At 47.1% G+C, this 19,683-nt stretch overlaps 6 protein-coding genes across 6 annotated transcripts; 2 read left to right on the top strand and 4 right to left on the bottom strand.

The window, feature by feature from the left end:
- Positions 1 to 732: 732 nt before the first annotated feature.
- BHQ10_002892 (uncharacterized protein) lies at positions 733 to 1,622 on the bottom strand (the record flags this gene model as incomplete). Its single annotated transcript, XM_040875087.1, has 4 exons — positions 733 to 933; positions 981 to 1,245; positions 1,298 to 1,544; positions 1,604 to 1,622. The coding sequence occupies 4 exons, from the start codon at positions 1,620 to 1,622 to the stop codon at positions 733 to 735; spliced, it is 732 nt and encodes a 243-aa protein (XP_040731396.1).
- Positions 1,623 to 3,255: 1,633 nt separating this feature from the next.
- On the bottom strand, positions 3,256 to 5,381 carry BHQ10_002891 (uncharacterized protein; the record flags this gene model as incomplete). The annotated part of the gene is made up of 5 exons (XM_040875086.1): positions 3,256 to 3,301; positions 3,353 to 3,610; positions 3,660 to 4,020; positions 4,069 to 4,479; positions 5,123 to 5,381. 5 exons carry the CDS (start codon positions 5,379 to 5,381, stop codon positions 3,256 to 3,258), a joined length of 1,335 nt encoding a protein of 444 aa, XP_040731395.1.
- Positions 5,382 to 7,509: 2,128 nt separating this feature from the next.
- On the bottom strand, positions 7,510 to 8,075 carry BHQ10_002890 (uncharacterized protein; the record flags this gene model as incomplete). The annotated part of the gene is made up of 2 exons (XM_040875085.1): positions 7,510 to 7,737; positions 7,797 to 8,075. 2 exons carry the CDS (start codon positions 8,073 to 8,075, stop codon positions 7,510 to 7,512), a joined length of 507 nt encoding a protein of 168 aa, XP_040731394.1.
- Positions 8,076 to 10,066: 1,991 nt separating this feature from the next.
- On the top strand, positions 10,067 to 10,969 carry BHQ10_002889 (uncharacterized protein; the record flags this gene model as incomplete). The annotated part of the gene is made up of 1 exon (XM_040875083.1): positions 10,067 to 10,969. One exon carries the CDS (start codon positions 10,067 to 10,069, stop codon positions 10,967 to 10,969), a length of 903 nt encoding a protein of 300 aa, XP_040731393.1.
- Positions 10,970 to 11,540: 571 nt separating this feature from the next.
- On the bottom strand, positions 11,541 to 13,892 carry BHQ10_002888 (uncharacterized protein; the record flags this gene model as incomplete). The annotated part of the gene is made up of 4 exons (XM_040875082.1): positions 11,541 to 13,216; positions 13,271 to 13,679; positions 13,734 to 13,786; positions 13,838 to 13,892. 4 exons carry the CDS (start codon positions 13,890 to 13,892, stop codon positions 11,541 to 11,543), a joined length of 2,193 nt encoding a protein of 730 aa, XP_040731392.1.
- A 1,052-nt stretch (positions 13,893 to 14,944) lies between these two features.
- BHQ10_002887 (uncharacterized protein) lies at positions 14,945 to 17,035 on the top strand (the record flags this gene model as incomplete). Its single annotated transcript, XM_040875081.1, has 3 exons — positions 14,945 to 15,178; positions 15,234 to 15,319; positions 15,385 to 17,035. The coding sequence occupies 3 exons, from the start codon at positions 14,945 to 14,947 to the stop codon at positions 17,033 to 17,035; spliced, it is 1,971 nt and encodes a 656-aa protein (XP_040731391.1).
- Positions 17,036 to 19,683: the final 2,648 nt, after the last annotated feature.

Below are 19,683 nucleotides of genomic sequence, written 5' to 3'. Positions count from 1 at the left end.
ACATGTATCATGCATGGATTTTGCTGGTCCGATAGTGGTTTGGTCTAAATTTATCTCAATTTTTGAACCTCGTTTTATTGCCTAAAAGCCTTAGAGCTAGGACTATTAATTCGACTGTTAGTGTTTCAACTGAAGTATATAAAGGTAGCCAGAATACACACATTCGACATTAATCTTCAAATTGCTGCAAGTATAAAATTTTTTGACTTACTTTCTTATTTTGCTTACCTTGTGTGACTGGCAGAGGGATGTGAAGAACAAATATGGTTTCCGTGTGTCGAGAAGCCCTAATTGCCGACAACCCTGTTCAATGAGCAGTCCTTGAACTACGTTGCGCCGATTAATATAAGAAGAAGTTTATCTCAACATATATTTGTTTTTATCCAAGAACTTTTGAAAGTTGTGGGTTAGCATGGCATCTGATTTTTTGTTGCGGTCCGAGGACACACGTGGTACTTAAGTAGCTTTGAGGTCGTCAACCCACTGAGAGGTGGGTCTATCAAATACATTCGATGCTTCTCTGAAGATCGCCTTTTGCTATTGAGTAACTAGGTATCTATGTAAATTAAAGGACGTTTTTAGTTGCCTCTACACACTCTGACTTTTCGAGCATTTTGCAAGCCACGTAAAGAAGAAAAGCAGAATTATCAAGCTTGTGTTTATTATAACTACTCAAGTGTACCTAGGTACTCCAAACTCCATAGTTTATGCTTTATAAATTGTAGAGTGATATCACCACCCAAGACGCGCAAGAATGGGCAACATATCCTCGGCTTGAAGCTGGTGATATTTCCAACCAGGATGCAAATTATTCCACCAAACACAATTCGACCCATCAGTATTCATGCACGTGGAATCTTGGTATCCATATTGAGCAGGATCATCAAGAACGCGAGTCATGTACTGGAAGGCGTCGTAAAACACGACGGTTGCCTATACGGAGTCAGGTCAAGGAAAATCAGATATATTGATTAACTTACATCTTTATGCTTATCACTGAATTGAGAGAACATGTTGTCCAGACCATTATTGTACGCTGTCACCATCTCGGCATGACGTTGGAACTGTTCCGGCAAATCGTTCTCTTCATGCACCTGCGGACTGCGGGTTGACGGTGGGCAGTTCAGAAAGAGAAACTTTCGGATTCCGCTGGAATAGATTTGTTCGATGAGTGGTCGATATCTATCCATAAGCGCAGATACAAATTGAGAAGGCTCATCATCATGCGCAAAGCCGTAATATACACTTCCATTGTCAGCAATGAAACAAGACATGGAATGGTGGGAAGATGACTTACTCGTTAATCCCAATCCAGAACGAAGCAACTGTATTATCGACCGTCCATGGCGCATACGCCGGCCTCGAAGCATAATACAATTGAAAGGCGTCAATTTGGGAAGTCATATCACCAAATCCCCACGTAGCTAGCGAATTATCAATTGTTGCACCGGCGATGGCTAGACTGTATGCTAGGGTTAAGGTAGTGTTATGTTGTGTGGTCAAGTATCCGACCCAATTATTACCGCCGCTTTGCGTGCCTGGATCTACGGTAAGACATTAGAAACCATCTCTGTCGACTTTTGAGTAGATAGGCATGGCATACGAGGAGTAGCATTTCCCATTGGATTTGATGCCGAGGGTTGTGTAGAGCTGATATTGAACCCTGTCGCAGACCAGGAATCTCCACTAAAGCGGTCAAGGTCAACAATGAGGCCGTTACAAATTAGATGCTACGTATGCGCTGAGACTTACAAGGCAAACCAATATATTGGTAAGCGTGCCGGCTCTGGTATTGATATTCCAGGCAATGAGTGGTAATTGCGAAGCCATATCAGAAGGGATGTGACGAACACCGCCAGGGCAGAGCAGGAAATCACAACTCGGTGATTCATAGTCGATAAGAATCTATCGAATAGATACATCCTCCATCAAGTCCAGGCACATCACTGTGCCTGATAAAAAGGACAGTGAAGTGGGGAGATTGAAGAAAGAAAATGTTTAAACTCATGAAAATCAGTACGAGGTAAAGAAGGATCAAGTGGCGTTACTCGAGCCGCCAGCCGGAGGGTGACACGGCGCTAAGGTACTTTGCATGCTCCCCCTAGCCTTGTCAAATGGTACTTGGCTGTCCTACTTCTACACGAGACTACGGCTGGCAGATAACAATCTATTTAAATGCCCTTTACTTCAAAGAGGACTCATACATATGTGTAATCATAAGGTCAGGTACGCGATATCTTACCAACATAATGATCTTTCCTTTAAGCAAAGGTTAGATGACTAGCAACCATATTTACCGGTGCTCATATCCACCATTTGGACAAATTATCAGCGAGTACTAAATAGGGCGTCAAGAAATTCATCAACTATCTCTTCCTCATCCTGGATCCACTTCCTACTTCCATTCAGGCTGTGAATGTCTGTGTGTGACCAAAAGCAACCCGGGGAAACCCTTCTGAGGTTTCTGAACAGTCATATTTCGAGGATAGGGATCAACATGATAGATCCCTACTCCGTGGATACTTTCCAGAATCGTACGCAGAGTGGCAATGCAGTAGTGTGAAAAGGTCGAAAGATCTTACCGGAAGCTCAAAGAGGTTGTACAGTATCCAGCTCTGTTTATCTCTTAACCGCTCTCTCAACTTGCGATAGTCTCGCCTCATCCCGACAAACAGGATGACTGAGGTCGACTTTTTGAAATACAGCGTGCACATCCGGCGGTAACAAAATTCATCACTTAAAAAGGGAGTAAGAAAGAACTATCTTCTGTACTGGGATATTATATTATTTCTACTATTAGATGCTCAGTTGTTGAATTACATTGCCAAAGAAGAGATAAATTTTGACTGCGCTGGTTGGGTGGTTTAGTTCTGAATGATGGAGGGCACTGGTACTACTATATGTCGAGGGCGATGGTAGTGCCTACAGCAACTATTACGACGCAATCGGCTTCAATGCGATGGGTCTTTGGTCCACAGATAGTAGAGAGACAATGTGTGCAAATCCTTTACCGTTACTTACGTAGTAACCACAGAAAGTGATCAGTCAGGCCGAAAAGAATACATCCCAGGAAAAAAAGTCACATCGATTTTTTCAGACCCTAATATAGTAATACCATCCCAAATAAGAATTGAAACATATTTGATGTTTTATTTAAAAACACAAAGTGAAACCCAATTGAAAAAGAAACCATTCGAAAATACAATCTACCCCTTCATTACCGACGCGAAAATCAAACTGGGCCGGAGAATATGTTTAAGCCATGTAAGTGCTGGCGTCGACGCCGCCTTCGGGGTATTCACTATTCAAACGTTAGATCGGCATATGAGCGCGACTAGAGCGAAGGACTTACGGAAGGGCAACTTCGAATCGCTTTTCAATTTCCTTCAGGACCTTCTCATCCTCCTCGCTGCTGACAAACGAGATGGACAGACCCTTGGTACCGAAACGACCGGCACGACCGACACGATGCAAGTATGAATCGGCGTCGCCAGGAAGATCGTAGTTGATGGCAAGGTTGATACGCTCAATATCGATACCACGACCGAATACATCAGTGGCGACACAGATACGCTTGTTGAACTCCTTGAACTCTTTGTAACGTTTGATACTATAAAATGTTAGTGGATTATGCCGTCAGTCGCAATAAGAGTACGTACCGCTCCTCTTGGCTGACACCAGAGTGGACAGCAATACTGGGGAAGTTGCACTCCCGCAGAAGCTTGTCCAACTCGTTGGCACGGAGGGTGCTTTTGACAAAGATAATGACCTGGTTGAACTCCAGATTGTCAAGAAGGTCACTGAGTTTGCGGTTTTTCTCTTGTTCGCTCAACTTGATGTAGTATTGCTGGAGACCATGGAGGGTGAGCTTTGTGTCGTCGTCAACGTACACCTCGAGAGGATTACGCATGAACTTCTTGCAGATAGGTCGGACTTCCTGCGAGAGAGTGGCACTGAACATCATAACTTGCTTCTCCGCAGGGGTGGCGCGAAAAATTTCTTGAACATCACGACGCATGTCTATACAATGTTAGCTATTGATCTATCGGAGTAGACTGTGACTCTTACCAATCTGGTCAAGCATCTTATCACATTCGTCTAGAACGAAAGCCTTGACGTTGCGAAGAGAAAGCTTCTTATCACGGACAAGTGCGTTCAAACGACCAGGGGTACCGACAACAATGTTGGGTCGGGTCTCCTTGTTGCTGAGGAGCTCAATATCTTTCTGCATGGGGGTGCCTCCGTAGAAAACGGCAGTCTTTACTTGAGGGAGGTATTTGCTGAATCGAGCATATTCGTTCTTGATCTGGTACGCCAATTCACGGGTGTGACACATAACCAAGACCTGGACTTCTCCCTCAACGGGGTCGAGTCCGTGAAGGGTTGTGAGAACGAAAACTGCGGTCTTACCCAAACCGGACTTGGCCTGGCAGAGAAGATCACTGTGGAGCATTCCTTGGGGAATGCAAACTTGCTGGACTGTAGTGAGGCGGCAAATGTTAGACATCGTTCGATAAAATTTCCAAAGTTGAACCGGATCGGAAGGTGAAGTGCTCGTCCGCCATCTCTTTGGGTCGTTGAAGTTGCAAGGAAGTCAAGCCATCAAGCCAACAAACGGATCTACGGTGATAAAACAAAACCATTCCAATGATGATGAAGCTTGAGGCGGTAACTCCTCGTGCCGCTCGCTGGTTACCGATGCAGGAGACACCAAGTGCCAACACATATGTAGGTATAATCCAGACACATCATTTTTTCCTCCGTAAATACGTCATTTTGCCTCGAGTTTCTTTTCCTCTTCGATTCAACATCAAAAATCAGATGCTACGACTTGCGCAAAGCGATCTGTTGAAACCCGCGTATGACTTTTTCTTTCCACAACTCTCTGATGGGATATCCATGCGCTGCAGGCGAAATACAGCACAAGGAGGCTCTTTTTCAAGAACCAATGCAAGAACGAATCTTGAAGCATACGGCGACAAGTATTTCTCTCTTGCTTGGAGAGAAAACCGCGATGACACTTTCTTCCTTCCCGCAGAGATGGACGGACGTAGCAAAACGGAGATGAGGCTGGCAAAAAAAGGGAAAAAGAGCATAAGTGTGTGTTTGTAGTTAGACTAACCCTCCGATGGATGTTCGAAACCGCAATCGGTAATGGCACGAAGCAGCTCGGTTTTGAGCAGGAAATCGCGGAAACCAGTCGAGTGGATACCGACGTAACTACCCTTCTTGTCTGGACGACCACCGGAGACTGTCAGGTCGCCTTTCTTGGTGGCAGCGTCGCCATTGCCGGCTTCAGTCGCGGCGGGAGCGACGGCGGCGGGCTCTGTGGTCTGAAGCTCCTCGTCGGAGTAATCGATGAGATCTTCTTCGGTGGCCATGTTGAGCTGTGGGGATTCTGTAGGTAAGACGAGGGTTTGAAGAATGAGGGCTGTTGAAGTTGTTAATGGAAGATGGCGATGATAAATCCTTCCACGTAGAGATATCGAGAGGATGGATGAGGATGGTGATGATGAATCGACTGAGGTTGGCGCGCGAGCTGAGTGAAGAAGGCGAAGGGAGCGGTTCTGCCTGGAGAAGGCGGTGCGGGCGTTCCTCGCTTTAGTCAGCTAATCTAGCCGTTTCTGGATTAGCGCATGACCGGACGAGGACTAGCCCGAGACAAACATCGCCCAGTCAAAGGTGGCCATCCTCAACCAGAGATCGATGTCACAGGAGTCATTGTCTTTCGACACGCTGTCTGTGTTGGGACTTCCTTGTCAGCAATATGCCTCCAAAGGCCAAAAAAGGCGATAAGGGTGCCACAGGGGGAGTACACAGCCATATCCGAGCTCGTTTGGCATATCTTCACAAAGCCGCAATATACTTACAGTCTCATCCAAAACTGGAGAGAAATACCGGAGTACAAAAGACGGACAACAAAGCCGATGATACTGAAGACAATAAGGATACAGCCAGTCAAACCAGATATGCTATTCAAGCAACTATACCCAGACAATACATCACCCAAATGCGCAGCATCGCACAAAAAACCCAACAACGTCTCTCACAAGAGACAAAGCGCGGTTTCTGCAAGAGATGCGACTTGCTTTTGGTTCCCGGTGAAACATGCACCGAAGAGATTCAAAACGAGAGCAAAGGTAGTCGGAAGCCTTGGGCCGATCTTTTGGTGGTTCGTTGCAAGGCGTGTGAGACGGTGAAACGGTTTCCGCAGAATCAGAAGCGGAGCGCGAAATTGGCTGTGCGGAGGAAGGAGAGAGCTGCCGCTGAAATGAAAGTGGGTGTTGAAGGGTCATGAGATGGAACCAGTTTCTCTTTTCTCTGTTATCTTTTCATAAGCATGAGGTATACGAAAGCTGAGCTTTCGGATCATACCTGACAGGCCTCGACACCGATCCGGGCCAATATGGTCTGCGATAAACCACTACCGATGGTTCAAAGCTGTGAAATCACTTTCCAGTGAGGTTCTCATTTTATCCATTAGGATCTGGTCTTCCTCCAAACTGTCCACATCGGCTTATTGGCACCTGCCCAGACCGGATTACTGCACATCATCTACGGACTCCTACATCTTACATGACCCCACTCTCAGCAGCGTCCCAGATACAGTTGTAGTGAACCAGGAATGGGGAAAGAGGGAGATCCCATTGAACGTTCAACGAAGCAGATCAATCTACAAACTCGGCGAAACCTACATTTAGATAAGTTCACTGCGTGTACCAGAATTGAAAGTGATATCGTCGAAAAAGTACCATCTCTTTGCCAAGTGCCCTTAGATATATCATATAAGAAGAAAAAACCCCGAGGCAATAGGGATACATAAAGGGCTTGCTTGAAACAGAATTCACTCGCCCAAAAGATAGGTATCGTTTGACGTAGGGTAGAGACAGGATAAAACACAACAACAAGCAATCGCGAAGAGGGATATAAGCGAACGCAAGAAGAACAAAAAAGGAAAAGAAAAGGAACCATCCGCTGAAACTCCGATACACCAACCGCCTCTTGTTCCGTCATGAGGTCCAAGTATGAATGAACTCATTGTAAAGTTTGAGATAGCCGCGAGGCTGAGAACCTACTCTTTATGCCATTCTCCGTGCCGAAATGAGAAAAGAAGAACCAATAAACACAGATAGCCAATAGATAAAAGCATTTGAAATCAAAGATATCAGCAGAATTGCTTGATAGAGGATGAAGATTACAAGAAAAGCCTCCATACCAGTGTGCCCCATATTTAACACAAGGCTCCTGGGTCACATGTCGTTTTTGTCCGCGAGGACGGATATTGTATGATGTCGTGAGTCGAAAGTAAGTTAGCCGGAGGCTGAATTGAATAGAAGATTATACAACAGCTTGCTGTGAATAGAATGACCTCCCAGAGGTCGAAAGGGTTTGCGTTCTTTCATTATAAGAGTCGAGTTTGGTGGCCACCAGGGCTCATATATTGGTGATGCCGGCCATCAGTTGCAATAATACATCGCAAAGACAGTATTGTCATAAACTGGTGAGAAATCATCGGCGACGTGCGGCCTGATCGAGACGGTGATCATAACTCTCAATCCGAGCACGAAACGACTTTACAATGTCTCTGATGTGGCTGATCTTGGCGAGCTCGTTCTCCAAGTCGTCGATTGCTGCTAGGATAGCACGGGTGCGTGCAATCTCTGCATCGGCGTTGCGAATGACATTACCGGCTCGGTCACGACTGTTTTGTATAGACGCTTGCATTTGATCTTCTAACTATATGCAAGTCAGCATTCCATCAATTTTGAGTAGATGCCCTGGCAGAAGAGATTTACATGTTCAATGCGATGATGAATCTGCTCCTGCAGATATTCCAGCTGATGCGACAGCGCCCTCAAGCTCATAGGATCAAGCAGGAGCCGGCCCTGACTGCTAGCAGCACTCGTAGCGCGCGAACTGGAATTGCTATTCCGGCCCGAGCCACGGCCTCTCGAGACGCTACCGGCATGGCCTCCTCCTCCTTGCAACGCAATCTGTTGTTGTTGTCGCAATATTTGGATTTCGGAGGAAGTGAGGCCTAGAGAAGTATCGGGTATCGAGGTTGCGACGGACATTTGTCGGCGTCCCTATAGGGACGTGCCCTTGTCGTCGTCTGTCTGTCTGTCTGTTCTTTCCTGTTTTTATACCGCTGAGATGGAAAATTTGGTACCGATCAGATTGGATGCAGAGGCACGACACGGACGGCAGTGCATGGTGATTGATTGTGGTCCCCGGATGGAGTAGCAGGAGTGAGCGTCGTAGCAAAGCGAGGGCGAGGTGATTGTCGTACGAAGCCGCTGTAAGGGAAAGTACCAAGTCGATAATGTAGGTCGGCGTGACGAAGTAGATGATGTGAAATGTAGCGTCGGATTTCTGTTTGTCAAATCGCTGCGTTGCACGTCTGGACCTTCTCCTCTCAGTCACCTACTGACTGACCGGTTTGGCTCCCCGAAAGCACGCCGAAGGTCAAGCAGACTGACTAGCGACGCAGAGGATCGGCCGGCATGAACGTGAAAGAAATAAAAGGGAGAATATAATAACCAATGCGCTGGTTCACACTTTTCGTCTGTATAGCGATGGGACGACGTCGTATGGGCGGCAATGGGGGAGTAACGTCTGAAGGGAACCGCGGCCGCTTGTCGCGTTACACGGACTACGAGAATTGGTGTGGGGAGGCCGCGGTTTGAGAGAGACACGATGCAGGAACTGCGAACGGACCTTGTGGACTCTCAGAGAGAAGAGATCTAGTAAAGTTGAAAATAGAGGTAGGAAGGACGGAGCCGGACGGACGGGTGGAAGAGGAGGAGAGAGTTAGAGGAGGTGTGGTAGTGGTGGTGGTGTACGATTATTTATTATATATGAATTATTCGATCTAACCTGGACTTGCCGGGAGTCATGGCCAATTAATGGCTTGCTTTTAATTTCTTTTCCACTTGATAATAATCATTCGCTGACTCTGATATTATTGTTGTACTTGCACAGGCAGTATTAGGTAGATATAAGGCTGCATAGACACTGCGCATACCAGCCAGTTACCGGGTACTCAGACGTATACTTGAAGATGATATAGGGACTAGCGACTGAGCGACCGATGCGCTCATTGCTGAGAGTAGGACGAGCCCAGACTCTCAATGATGAATAGATGATATGCAGACTATCAAGCCGCATTCGAATCGAGGCGAGGCCAAAGCTGTCTGTCCAATGGCACATGCTCCACAGAGGCCCGGTCAATGAGGTACGTGATGACCAAGAATAAGACGGGCTGATATAAATTAATATTGGGAAAGTATCCTGTCTGTCGCGGAGTAAGGACAATCACATCGGAGTAGGGCGAGAGAAACAATTAGCGGATAATAATTGGAGTAGGGATGCCTGGGATGGAGAGCGAAGAAAGTGGATGACGGAGTAAGATTCCCCGCGTATTTCGAGCTGGGAAAGCGGCAGAATCAGACTAAGGTGGGCGGTGTGGTTCTCTTTCTCGTGTTTCGCTCTCCAACGTTCGTCTGTCCTCTGTAAACAATTTTCAGTGCATTTCGCCTCTGCCTGTGGATTCGATATTACGTCTCTCCTTACCATATCCATCACTGAAAGCTTCTGGGAAACATCTTCCCGGCTGCCCAACGTGTGAGGCTGAAGCACTGCGACCCTGATAGGGTCGGTGTGGTACGGACTACCATTGAAGCTTGCGACTGGCCCAGAGACGTTCTTGATTTATGCTGGCTTATGCACCTACGACGGCCTAAGAGGGTGGTATCAACCTGTGATATTTCACACAATTTACCCGCTGCGGCTCTAGGCTGGCGCTGCTGCAACTTTTGAGAGCTCAAGTACCAATTTTTTCCCACTGCCCACAGGAAGCTTGGTCATCACTAGTACGACAGTCTCAGTGAGCAGCTCGATAAGCCGAAAAATCCATGCACATACGCCTTACTTGACTCCACGATCTACGGTCCTCCCCAGATAATTCATTCTGCATCCGCCAAAACTTACTCCCAACAGCAGGAAACCCGACCACTGAGCATCGCGCAACCTTTCTGATCCCCCACATTTCAAGGCCCGCGTCACCATGCCTAAAGATAAAGAACGCTCAGTCAACCCCGCGCAAGCTCAACGCAAACTAGAAAAACAAAAAGCGCTCAAAAAGGGCAAAGCCGAAGCCGCTGCCCGTCGCAACGAGAAGCTTGCGCGTCGTAACCCGGAGCGGATACAGCGGCAGATCAATGATCTGAAGGGCGTAGAAGAGTCGGGCCAACCGCTGCGGCCGCGGGACAAGCAAGTGCTAGAGGAGTTGGAGCGGGATTTGAAGGCGGTGCTGAAAGCGAGGGAGGCGTTGGGTGACAAGGCGCCGCAGTTTGCGAGAGCGCATCATCATCAGCAATATGAGAATAATACGAATAGACAGAATACCTTGGGAAAGAGGCGGAGGGAAGATGGTGGCCATCACCAACAATGGCGACACGACCAGGAAAGTGAAGGCAGCGACACAGACGAAAGTGTTCGTAATATTCCCATGCCGAGCGATACACCACCTCCAATCCCCCACGAGTTCCGAAGGCGGGGTTTCCATCCTACTTCTGAAAAGGACCAGGGGCCCCGTCAGCCACATGCATTACCTGCGAAACCGGATGCAACAGCTGCAACGCCGGCTGCACAAACAGTCTATGAATCTGCACCTGTCATTCGGGATCTCAAAAAGGAAGCTGTAAGCAAATTTGTCCCGGCTGCAGTGCGCAAACAGCAAGATGCCATCAGGGGTCAGGGGAAGTTGGTTGAACCGGAAGAAATGGATAGGTTAGAAAAGGCTGGTTATGTACCGACAGGCAAGAAGGAAGATGCTCATCAAACCGGAGACGAGGAAGAAGATCCGGAAGAGATTTTGAGGAGGATTGAGGAAGAGACAAGAGCTCAATCGTCGAATCGGAGACACAATGTAGATATCGAGGAGATTACTGATGAGGATGATATGTGACCTGTCTCCCCCCAGTGACTATCTTACGAAGATGAATAGAATGCACTAGAGACAAAAATTCATGAATGAAGTAATCCGATTTCAGTCTGTCCTGAAGACTCCTACAAACCCACCATCCAGATTATACGTACAAGAAAAAGAAGAACTATCACAAGACGTGAATGCGTAGAAAAAGTACCCCAACAGGAAAGAGAAGAAAAGAGAAGAAAAGAGAAAAAGATTCCACACTTTGACAAGAAAGCAAAAGCCAAAAAGGAGATATACCAAACACTAACACCGATTGAAACCAAAAAGTACGCCTTGTAAATGCGACCTAGCCGTTTGTCTGCCGAAACGCCGGATTTTGTTGTAAAGTTCTGATTAGAGACCAAAAGAGAGTAGACAAATTGGAAGATTGATGGAAGAGAACGAATGTCGTGTATCGAGACATAGGAGATGGGACAAAGGAAATGTCGTGGGAAGCGTTCATCGTGTTTGCTCGAAAGCAGAAGCAAAGGTAAATCCAAGGAGAGTCGTTTCATATCAAGAATAATCACAGAATGCTCGCTACTAAGCGGATGAATGAAGTAAATCATCGGAAATTGTGATAGACGCGTCGCGAAACGAATGGACTGGGCATCTGCTCGCTGTTTGGATCCCAGGTCGCTGGAAGTTCGGTGGATTTGCCGAATGACGAGAGTCCCGAGCCAGATGATGAGGAATTAGTATAAGCACGAGAATCGCTCGACACGCGTTTTGCATCTTCCACTATAGCACGGCCGCCGGCACGGGCCTGAGCCAATTCAACCAAAGTGCGTCCACCCATGTTACGCTGCATCACCGCTTTGTACATGCTGTTGTCATCACTGCTGCTATTGCTGGATGAGTTGATTTTGGTGGCGTGGAAGGTAGCCGCTTTGCCCGCCGCACCTTTACGAGTAGGTGAAGTTGCGTCGCCGATCAGATTAGAAGTAGATGGGATCTTGGACAGACGTCGAGTGGGAGACTTTGATCGCAATTCGGCCGATAGTGGGCGAGCCATCTCTTGTACTTGCTGCTGCTGCGTGGAAAGTGGGCCTGCAATTATTGGTGGTGGAGGTAATCGTGATGCTCCTGCCGGAAAGATAGATGGTTGATTGCTCATCTTTGACACCATAGCAGTGGTCTGATGACGAAGCATGGGACGACGAACTGCCTTGAAAGGGTCTGGCTTAACCTTGGGACGAGTTGGCGATGGAAGTTCGGGAATATCTTCTTCGTCGTCCGAACCCAAAAGGCAAGGCTCCCACTTAGATTTCTGTTGCGCCTGCTCCGTAAACAGATTTTTGGTGATAGGTGCTGTGCGTCGGGGAGATAGGGACAATGACGCGATGGTAATTGGAGATGGTTCACCCATCTGTATATCCATAGGCGACTCGACTGTGGTCTTTGCGCGACTGAAAGGTGTGCGCGACACCTTTTGCATAGGTTTGTTGCGGCTTGAGCTGGGTGATTCCAGGGAGAGGTCACTGATGTCGGTTGTTGATGGAAAGTCGGAATCTTCACTGCAGCTGGTCGAAGAACCGGATGTTTCACGTGGTTGGATGAACTCTGGCACTGGGACTTTCGTCTTGTTCACCTTTTCTAACTCGGCGGAAACGCGTGCGCGCACCTCTGTTTCAAATTGTTTTGATAGTTCATCATATCGCATCTGCACCTGACGCTCAATCTCCAAGCGCGCCTTGACTTCCCATTCCCGACGGAGAGCTGCGTCAATCTCCTCTCGGGTAAGTGCCTTGTCTTTCTCATAGTTTGCCATTCTGATTTCAAGATCCTTCATCTTCTGTAGAGCCGCCTCCTCACGTCTCTTGACTCGCGTTGTCATATCTACGACTTCCCGTTCCTTGCGCACTAAGCGGACCACAGGAAGGTTGAGTAAGGTGGCAGTGTCAGGTCGCTGGTCAGGATTGACACGGAGGCAGCTAGCAATAACGCCTTTCAACTCCGACGAGTACATATCAGGCAGCGGCGGGTACTTGCCCTCTCGGATGCGCTGAACCAGCTGAATGTGTGTTTTGGCGTTGAATGGTGGAGCTTTCTGGCATAGCTCATACATGATACAACCAAGAGCCCAGATGTCTGAGTGAAGGGTGTATGGCTCCGCAGCACAGATCTCAGGCGACATGTAAAACGGAGTGCCGACATAGGTAGAAGCAAAGTCGTGGGATTGCATGAGCTTCGACAGGCCAAAATCACCAAGTTTGACACTGTTATCGCTTCCGAGGAAAACTGATTGAAGGTTAGTTAGTGAACAACATGAAGACTGATGCTCAGGACACTTACTGTTTTCTGGTTTCAGGTCACGGTGTAGAATCATGATTTGTGCTTGTTTTCCCTTCAGGCCTGATCTAGGCTGTGGCGGGCCCAAGAGGTTTGATCCAACAGGTGGCGCATCGGTACCATAGTGGCAGCGATACAAGGCCGTTGCCAATTGAGCCAGCACGCGCCAAACAAAGTCCTCCTCCGCAAACTTGTTGGTGTTTTTCAAGTTCTTGATCACCATTCCGAGGTCTCCTCCTCCACAGTATTCCATGTACAGGTACAAGTCTTGCGATGCCTTTAAATGTTCGCGATGGTAGTATGCGACGATGTTTGGGTGACGAAGCGAGCTGAGGATGTTGAATTCTGCGGTCAATTGCTCTCGTTCCTTTTGCGACATCTTGATGTAATTGATTTCTTTGCGGCAGAGGATCTATGCCACATTGTATAAGCCTAGCACTGTTGCAAGATCAATATGAGTACTCACAAAACCATCCGACTTGCGTTTGACCTTTCGAATGATACCGAAGGAACCGGCTCCTGTTCAATGTTAGCATCAAGATGCTCGAGCATGAAGAGTAGGATACTAACCAATCTTCTCCAAGACCTCATACTTGTCTGTCTCTGCAAGAGCGATGCTTGCCATGTTGACTGAATATTGGAATCACTGATTCACAAATCGCAATCCAAAGTGGTGCTGGTGCAGAGCAGCTCAATGAAGTAACAAGCTCATGAACGAATGAAGAGAAGTGCTGAACGAGAAGAGAACCCTAGATGGTTAGTAGGAGAAGCACATGTCCTGTGAGGAGGTGTGACAACAGGAGAAGGTTAAGATCGAATTGTAGATTGACTGTAAAATGTGGTGATAGACAGAGAGAGAGAGCTTGCCCACCAGCCATAATTAGCTCCATGTGTTTTGGTTCCTTCCGTTGCGTAGCAACCGCCTGGCATACCGAAGGCGGTGAGGTTAGTGCGCCCATCACCAACATGTTAGTCTGGTTTTCCTTTGGTCTTAGGATGAACCACATGAACTGGGCTTAATATCTGTGATGTTCCGCTCCTCTTTAGGTTTGTGCATCCGTTTTCTGAAGTCGCTAATTCGAAGGAACTTCCACACAAGAAGTTGGCATCTCTGTTTGAGGAAGTCGCATCACGTGATGTTAGCTTATCGATAAGCTTATCGGCAACAGTTATCCTTGCAGGCTGTGCTTCTACGTTCTACACGACTACAGCATTCAGCTCAGTTTCTTCAGATGATATGATGTATACTGCGCGGAGTCAAGATGACAATCAGTCTCTTGCTGTTATGAAGTGGTATTCATTGGCGTTGTTCTGGGCAACATCTAGTATCACACACACTACTTTCCGGAGTTAAAAAATCTCAGGAACGTGCCCTATGATTCTACCCCGGACCGCATTTTATACCCATATCTGAACGAGAAAGAGTATAAACAACAAGCTATAGTGTGATGAGTCTCCGGAGCAAATATAAGTGATGTATACAAGTTGATAGGTTCAGCGTGGTGGCTGATGCTTACGGGAGATCGGCTTAAGTCCGAGCCGTGTAGTGGGGTCATTGGCAGCCATACAAAGACGTCAACCGACTCAATACATTGTTCAAATTGTCGTATTCCCCGCGCCACCTTCTGGACTTATCCTTCAGTTTGTTCGCTCGAGTTCACCCATCTCTCAATCGACATGACAGATTTAGATATTCTTCGGAAAGATCAACTCGAAATCCGTCTGCACAATGAGAAGAGGCTGATTCACGAAGGCGCCCTCAAGGATGAGAACCCGTTGGATTTCAGCGAAGGCTTCCGACAGCTCTGTGAGGCTTGTCGGAAAGGCGACTTGAAGGTCTGTCAAGAGAAGATCTCAGAGGGTGTCAATATCAATGCGCGGGATAGCTATGATTATACACCTCTCATTCTGGTAGGTTGCGCTGTTTTTGAAGATCCCTCCGGGGGTTGCTGACACAAAACTACAGGCAAGTCTCTGTGGGCATTTCGAAGTCGTGCAACTTCTTTTAGAATCCGGCGCATTGTGTGAACGAGACACATTTCAAGGTGAACGGTATTGTCAATCTAGCACTCGGATATATCACTCGTGAGCCAATGCTGATTTCAATCATAATAAAGATGTCTTTACAACGCCCTAAACGACCGTATAAGAAACCTACTCCTCAAGTATGACTACTCGAAATCCACCGACCCTCTTCAGCCTTTCGCCGCACACGTATCATCCCTCCTGACTAGAGATCATCCGGTAACGTGGGATATCGTCGTTACCGACGGAGACGAATCCTTGTTCCTCCACAAGTTCATTCTTTCGGCGCGCTCGCCGTACTTCCAGAAGAAGCTTGCAGCTGCTCCTGATTCGACATCCTGGAAGCTTCCCAACACACTCCCACCAGCAGCTTTTGCTGCCGCAATAAGATACATCTATCTCGGCGACTCTCCGAGAGAGTTGCGCGCCGGCCCGGGGACCGGTTTCACAGAGTCCGAGGTTGTGGCTGGCGTTGATCGAATCGGAAGACATCTCGAGATTCCAAATCTATTGGACATTGTTCTAGAAAGCGGCGACAGGCGATTAGCTCGCCAGAGACGAACAGACGAGCTAGCCCGAGGAAGAGATCAATTCGAATCTTGGTTTGAGAACAACATTATTGGCCATAAGGTCGTTGTTGAAACAGCAAAAGCAAAAGACGTAAAATGGGATCGCAGCAATGGAATATTTGCCGACGTCCTTCTTCGAGCCGACGAGCTTCCTGGAGAGGGCGATCCGACTATAGAGACAAATGAAGAGAGCCGCAGCTCTATCCCCGTGGGCCCTGGAGGCGGAAGCTCGATAAACCAAAAGAACCATGTGGCACCCAAGCAGAGATCTGTATTATATCCTGCCCACCGAGCGATGTTGCTGAGATCGGAATTCTTCAGCGCTATGTTCTCATCGACATTTAAAGAAGCTCAGGTTACAGAGCATCTCAATATAATAAGCGTCGACTGCTCACCAGAAGTGCTTGAGATAGTCTTGAGATTCTTCTACACCGAAAAAGCAGATTTTCCGCTAGATATTGCGGTAGACGTGCTCTTTGCAGCCGATCTGTTGTTTATTGAAAAACTCAAAACCAAAGCTGCCGTGCTTATTAGCAGTCTAGGTAGCGCCAACATGTCACAAGCACAAGCCTCCAAGACTCGACCGGCGCGACAAAACGGACAAAGGCCTGACGAAAAAGCCGAGGAAGATGAGATCGATATCTACGAAATCATTCGAGCCGGCTGGATTACTCGGGTACAACGACTTGAGGAGTTTGGCGCGCGATATCTCGCTTATCGATTGGAGGAGCATGTCGATACTGAAGATTTCGCAGAACTGATCAAGGAATCCGCTGGACGAATTCAAAAGCGTCAGGAAACGGATTCCATTGAATTACTCGACGACATCCGTTTCTATCTCAGCGAGCGCTTCCGACTTCGATTCGACGACGTCGGTCTGGAGGAAATGATTGAGGAGAACGAACCACAAAATTGGTTCCCTCCTGAGGCACAACAAAACGGCGATCAAGCCGCCGTCACAGAGGATATGGCCAAACTGAATATCTCTACCGAACAAATTAAACCGGATGAAGTTGTTCCGGCTGCCTTGAATCCGACTGCAGATCACGTTGCGATTATCAGGACGTTGGATGGCGCTATCGTTGAAGACGAATTCGATCAAGATGCGATGAATTATAGAATTCTGCTAGATAAGCTGGATCGACTACTGGAGCGACTCAACTTGGATGCATAGGGGGCGACTTGGCAAATGATGAATTTTTTGAACATATAAAATGCTGTCTATAGACAAAATTGTCTATACTTTCATGAACATACAGACTACGACTTATGACCATAACAAAAGATTTGGTGGGATTGGTCTATAGATGCACATACACAAGAACGGTATATAAGACTACATAGAAGCCATCATTATATTACACTTTGCATCACAGACGTTGTTGAGCTGAATGAGTATATTCTAAGAGTTAATATCGGACAATTTAATGATTATTCCAGTTTTCTTTGTACCAGAGGCTCTCTTGAGATGGGTCTTACCCAACGTTGAGTCATCGTTTACCTTCCTTCAGTTCACTTTTCACACACCCCAAATTTACCTGCCTAAGAAGAAGAACCTACTCGAATGTACCCATGAAACTTGAAATGAGCGATCTTCCGACTGCAACAAAACCATTCACAACGCAAGGCCTCCGCGAAATCTGCGAGGTCAACGGCCGCCCCCTTCCGACGCAGGACAGGCAGACAACACTGGACCGAATACATCCCTGAAAACGACAACAACCCCTAGACACAGATAATTCTTTCTAATTATCCCTCATTTACGAAAAACAAAACGACGAACAACCCATGCACTGGTCCCTCTACCTCGCCCACGAAAACCTACCAGGCTATTCTTCTAAAGTAACCGGAGACGCAGAACTAATGTCCTACGTCCCATCAATCGACGGGGTTGACGTGGAAATCTGAGCCCTTACTGACGCTGTATCAGCTTGCGGGGCTAACTGAGCAGCAGGCTATGGTGGTTAAGGAGGTAGCGGATGTTGAGCCGCCTCCGAAGGCAGTGTGTATAGGCAGGCCGTGATGGTGGAGAATTGCCAGTTTGGGCGGTGCTTTCTATGACGAAGTTAGTTGAAAAGGGGAGTCTCTTCCATCAGGTTCTGAAGCCATTCAATAACATGTCGTCTTTCGGCATTCCCCGTGAAAAGGTCGTATTCATCATCACGGTGATGCCGCGGCCTGAAAGAAACAGGCAACGCTAGTTGCCAAGCATCGAGCGACTGCCGAATACTTCTCAATGATTCAAATCGCACTGTGTTTGCGTAAGAAGAAGAGGGTAAGGTGTCACAAGTCCTCGCTAAAAAAAAAAAAGGACATGCGATTCGTCCATACTTCATCCGACGCCGGCGACAACGGATCCAGCTCGTCGATCAGATTAAGATCAAATTAGCATCGTGCGTCCATCAAGAAGCACATGTGAATATTCTCGCGTACAAAGACCCGGGACGAGACACCTTCTAGATCAATTTGGAACAGTGACCAGCGAGATTCCTTGGACGGGAAAATAGAAAAAGCGCCCTTGAAGTGATGCTGGAAATCCTGGTTGACTTCTGCAAATTGTCCCGAGGTGCGCATGAGGATCACTGTAGCCATTAGACACTCATCCGTGGATGATAATTGTGCAAGATGGATTGATGGCGACAAGGCTCTTATGACCCAAGCCTTCCTCCTGTATGATGTCGGTCCACGAGCCTGTATTGGAAGAAGCATTTCGTATTTCGAGATGCTTCTCGTCATCACTGCACTCGTGAAAACGTTTGATTTTGAGCTGTTTTATCCGAAATATGAACTTAGGGTTTGGGAGAGGTTCAACGCTGATCCCGATGAGCTTTTTGTCAATCTAAAGATCAAAATGAGATAAAAAGTCCATGTAGAGGAATTGTCGACTTTGTTACCATAAATCGGGAAGCAATTATCATCTCATTTCAATGAAGGACATCCTATTCTCTGGTTGACGCTTGTTTGATCGTTTCGCATATACCTGCCCAGTTAGTATTAAGGTTGTTGGCTGTTAAAGTTGTTGGGGCTAAACCACTAGCCCTATCATTGTACATCAAGTCTGAGGCACATTCTTGCCATCATACAACTTATAGTGACAATATCCAATCTGAAGAGAACACTCTGAGTGCCATCAGTTGACAGCCTGTCTCTTCCTCTAGAGTATTGGTGTTTTGTGAACGATACTTGTCATACGTCCGAGAAATTGGTGCAAGCTAAAAGTTAGGGCTTGATGCCCACTCAACTTATGTAGTCCAGCCAAGGCTTATGATGAGACATAAATACAAAGCCTTCTACATATTCAATATCTCGTCTTCCTACAGTATCGACTTCTCAGATCACGAACACCTGCTACCGGTACAAAGTGCTATAAATTGGTGCAGATCTTCAAACTTAACTCCGCAAGGATCAGGATCAAAACACGCCCAAATCTAGATCAAACTCTACTGGGGTGACGAATCATCCTAGATATGTACATTGAAAAAAAGCCTCAATTGCGCAATGCATAAAATCTTTACCTAAAACAAACATGGGTATCTAGCTCATCCGCAGTCCAGTGTAGGGCGCACATACTTCGATGTAACGGGCGATGGCTCAAGCAAATGACAAGCTTCAAAAATCACTGACTAATCATACAATTTTGGCACCGTAGCCACTTAGATAAATGAGATTATGTTCGTAGAAACGTAAGCAATACTAAGCAATAGTAAGCATACCTTGATATAGACCAAGCTCTTCAATTCTGTGCTAAAGGGTCGTAGTCGATCGACGGTAGATCCCCACAGACGGACTTCAAAAGCCTTTTAAGTCAGAGTAACGGGCGCC

The sequence above is a fragment of the Talaromyces amestolkiae genome (genome assembly GCF_001896365.1).
Source record: "Talaromyces amestolkiae strain CIB chromosome Unknown scaffold4.1, whole genome shotgun sequence".
NCBI lineage: Eukaryota > Fungi > Ascomycota > Eurotiomycetes > Eurotiales > Trichocomaceae > Talaromyces > Talaromyces amestolkiae.
This window is presented reverse-complemented; position numbering and strand designations above follow the sequence as displayed.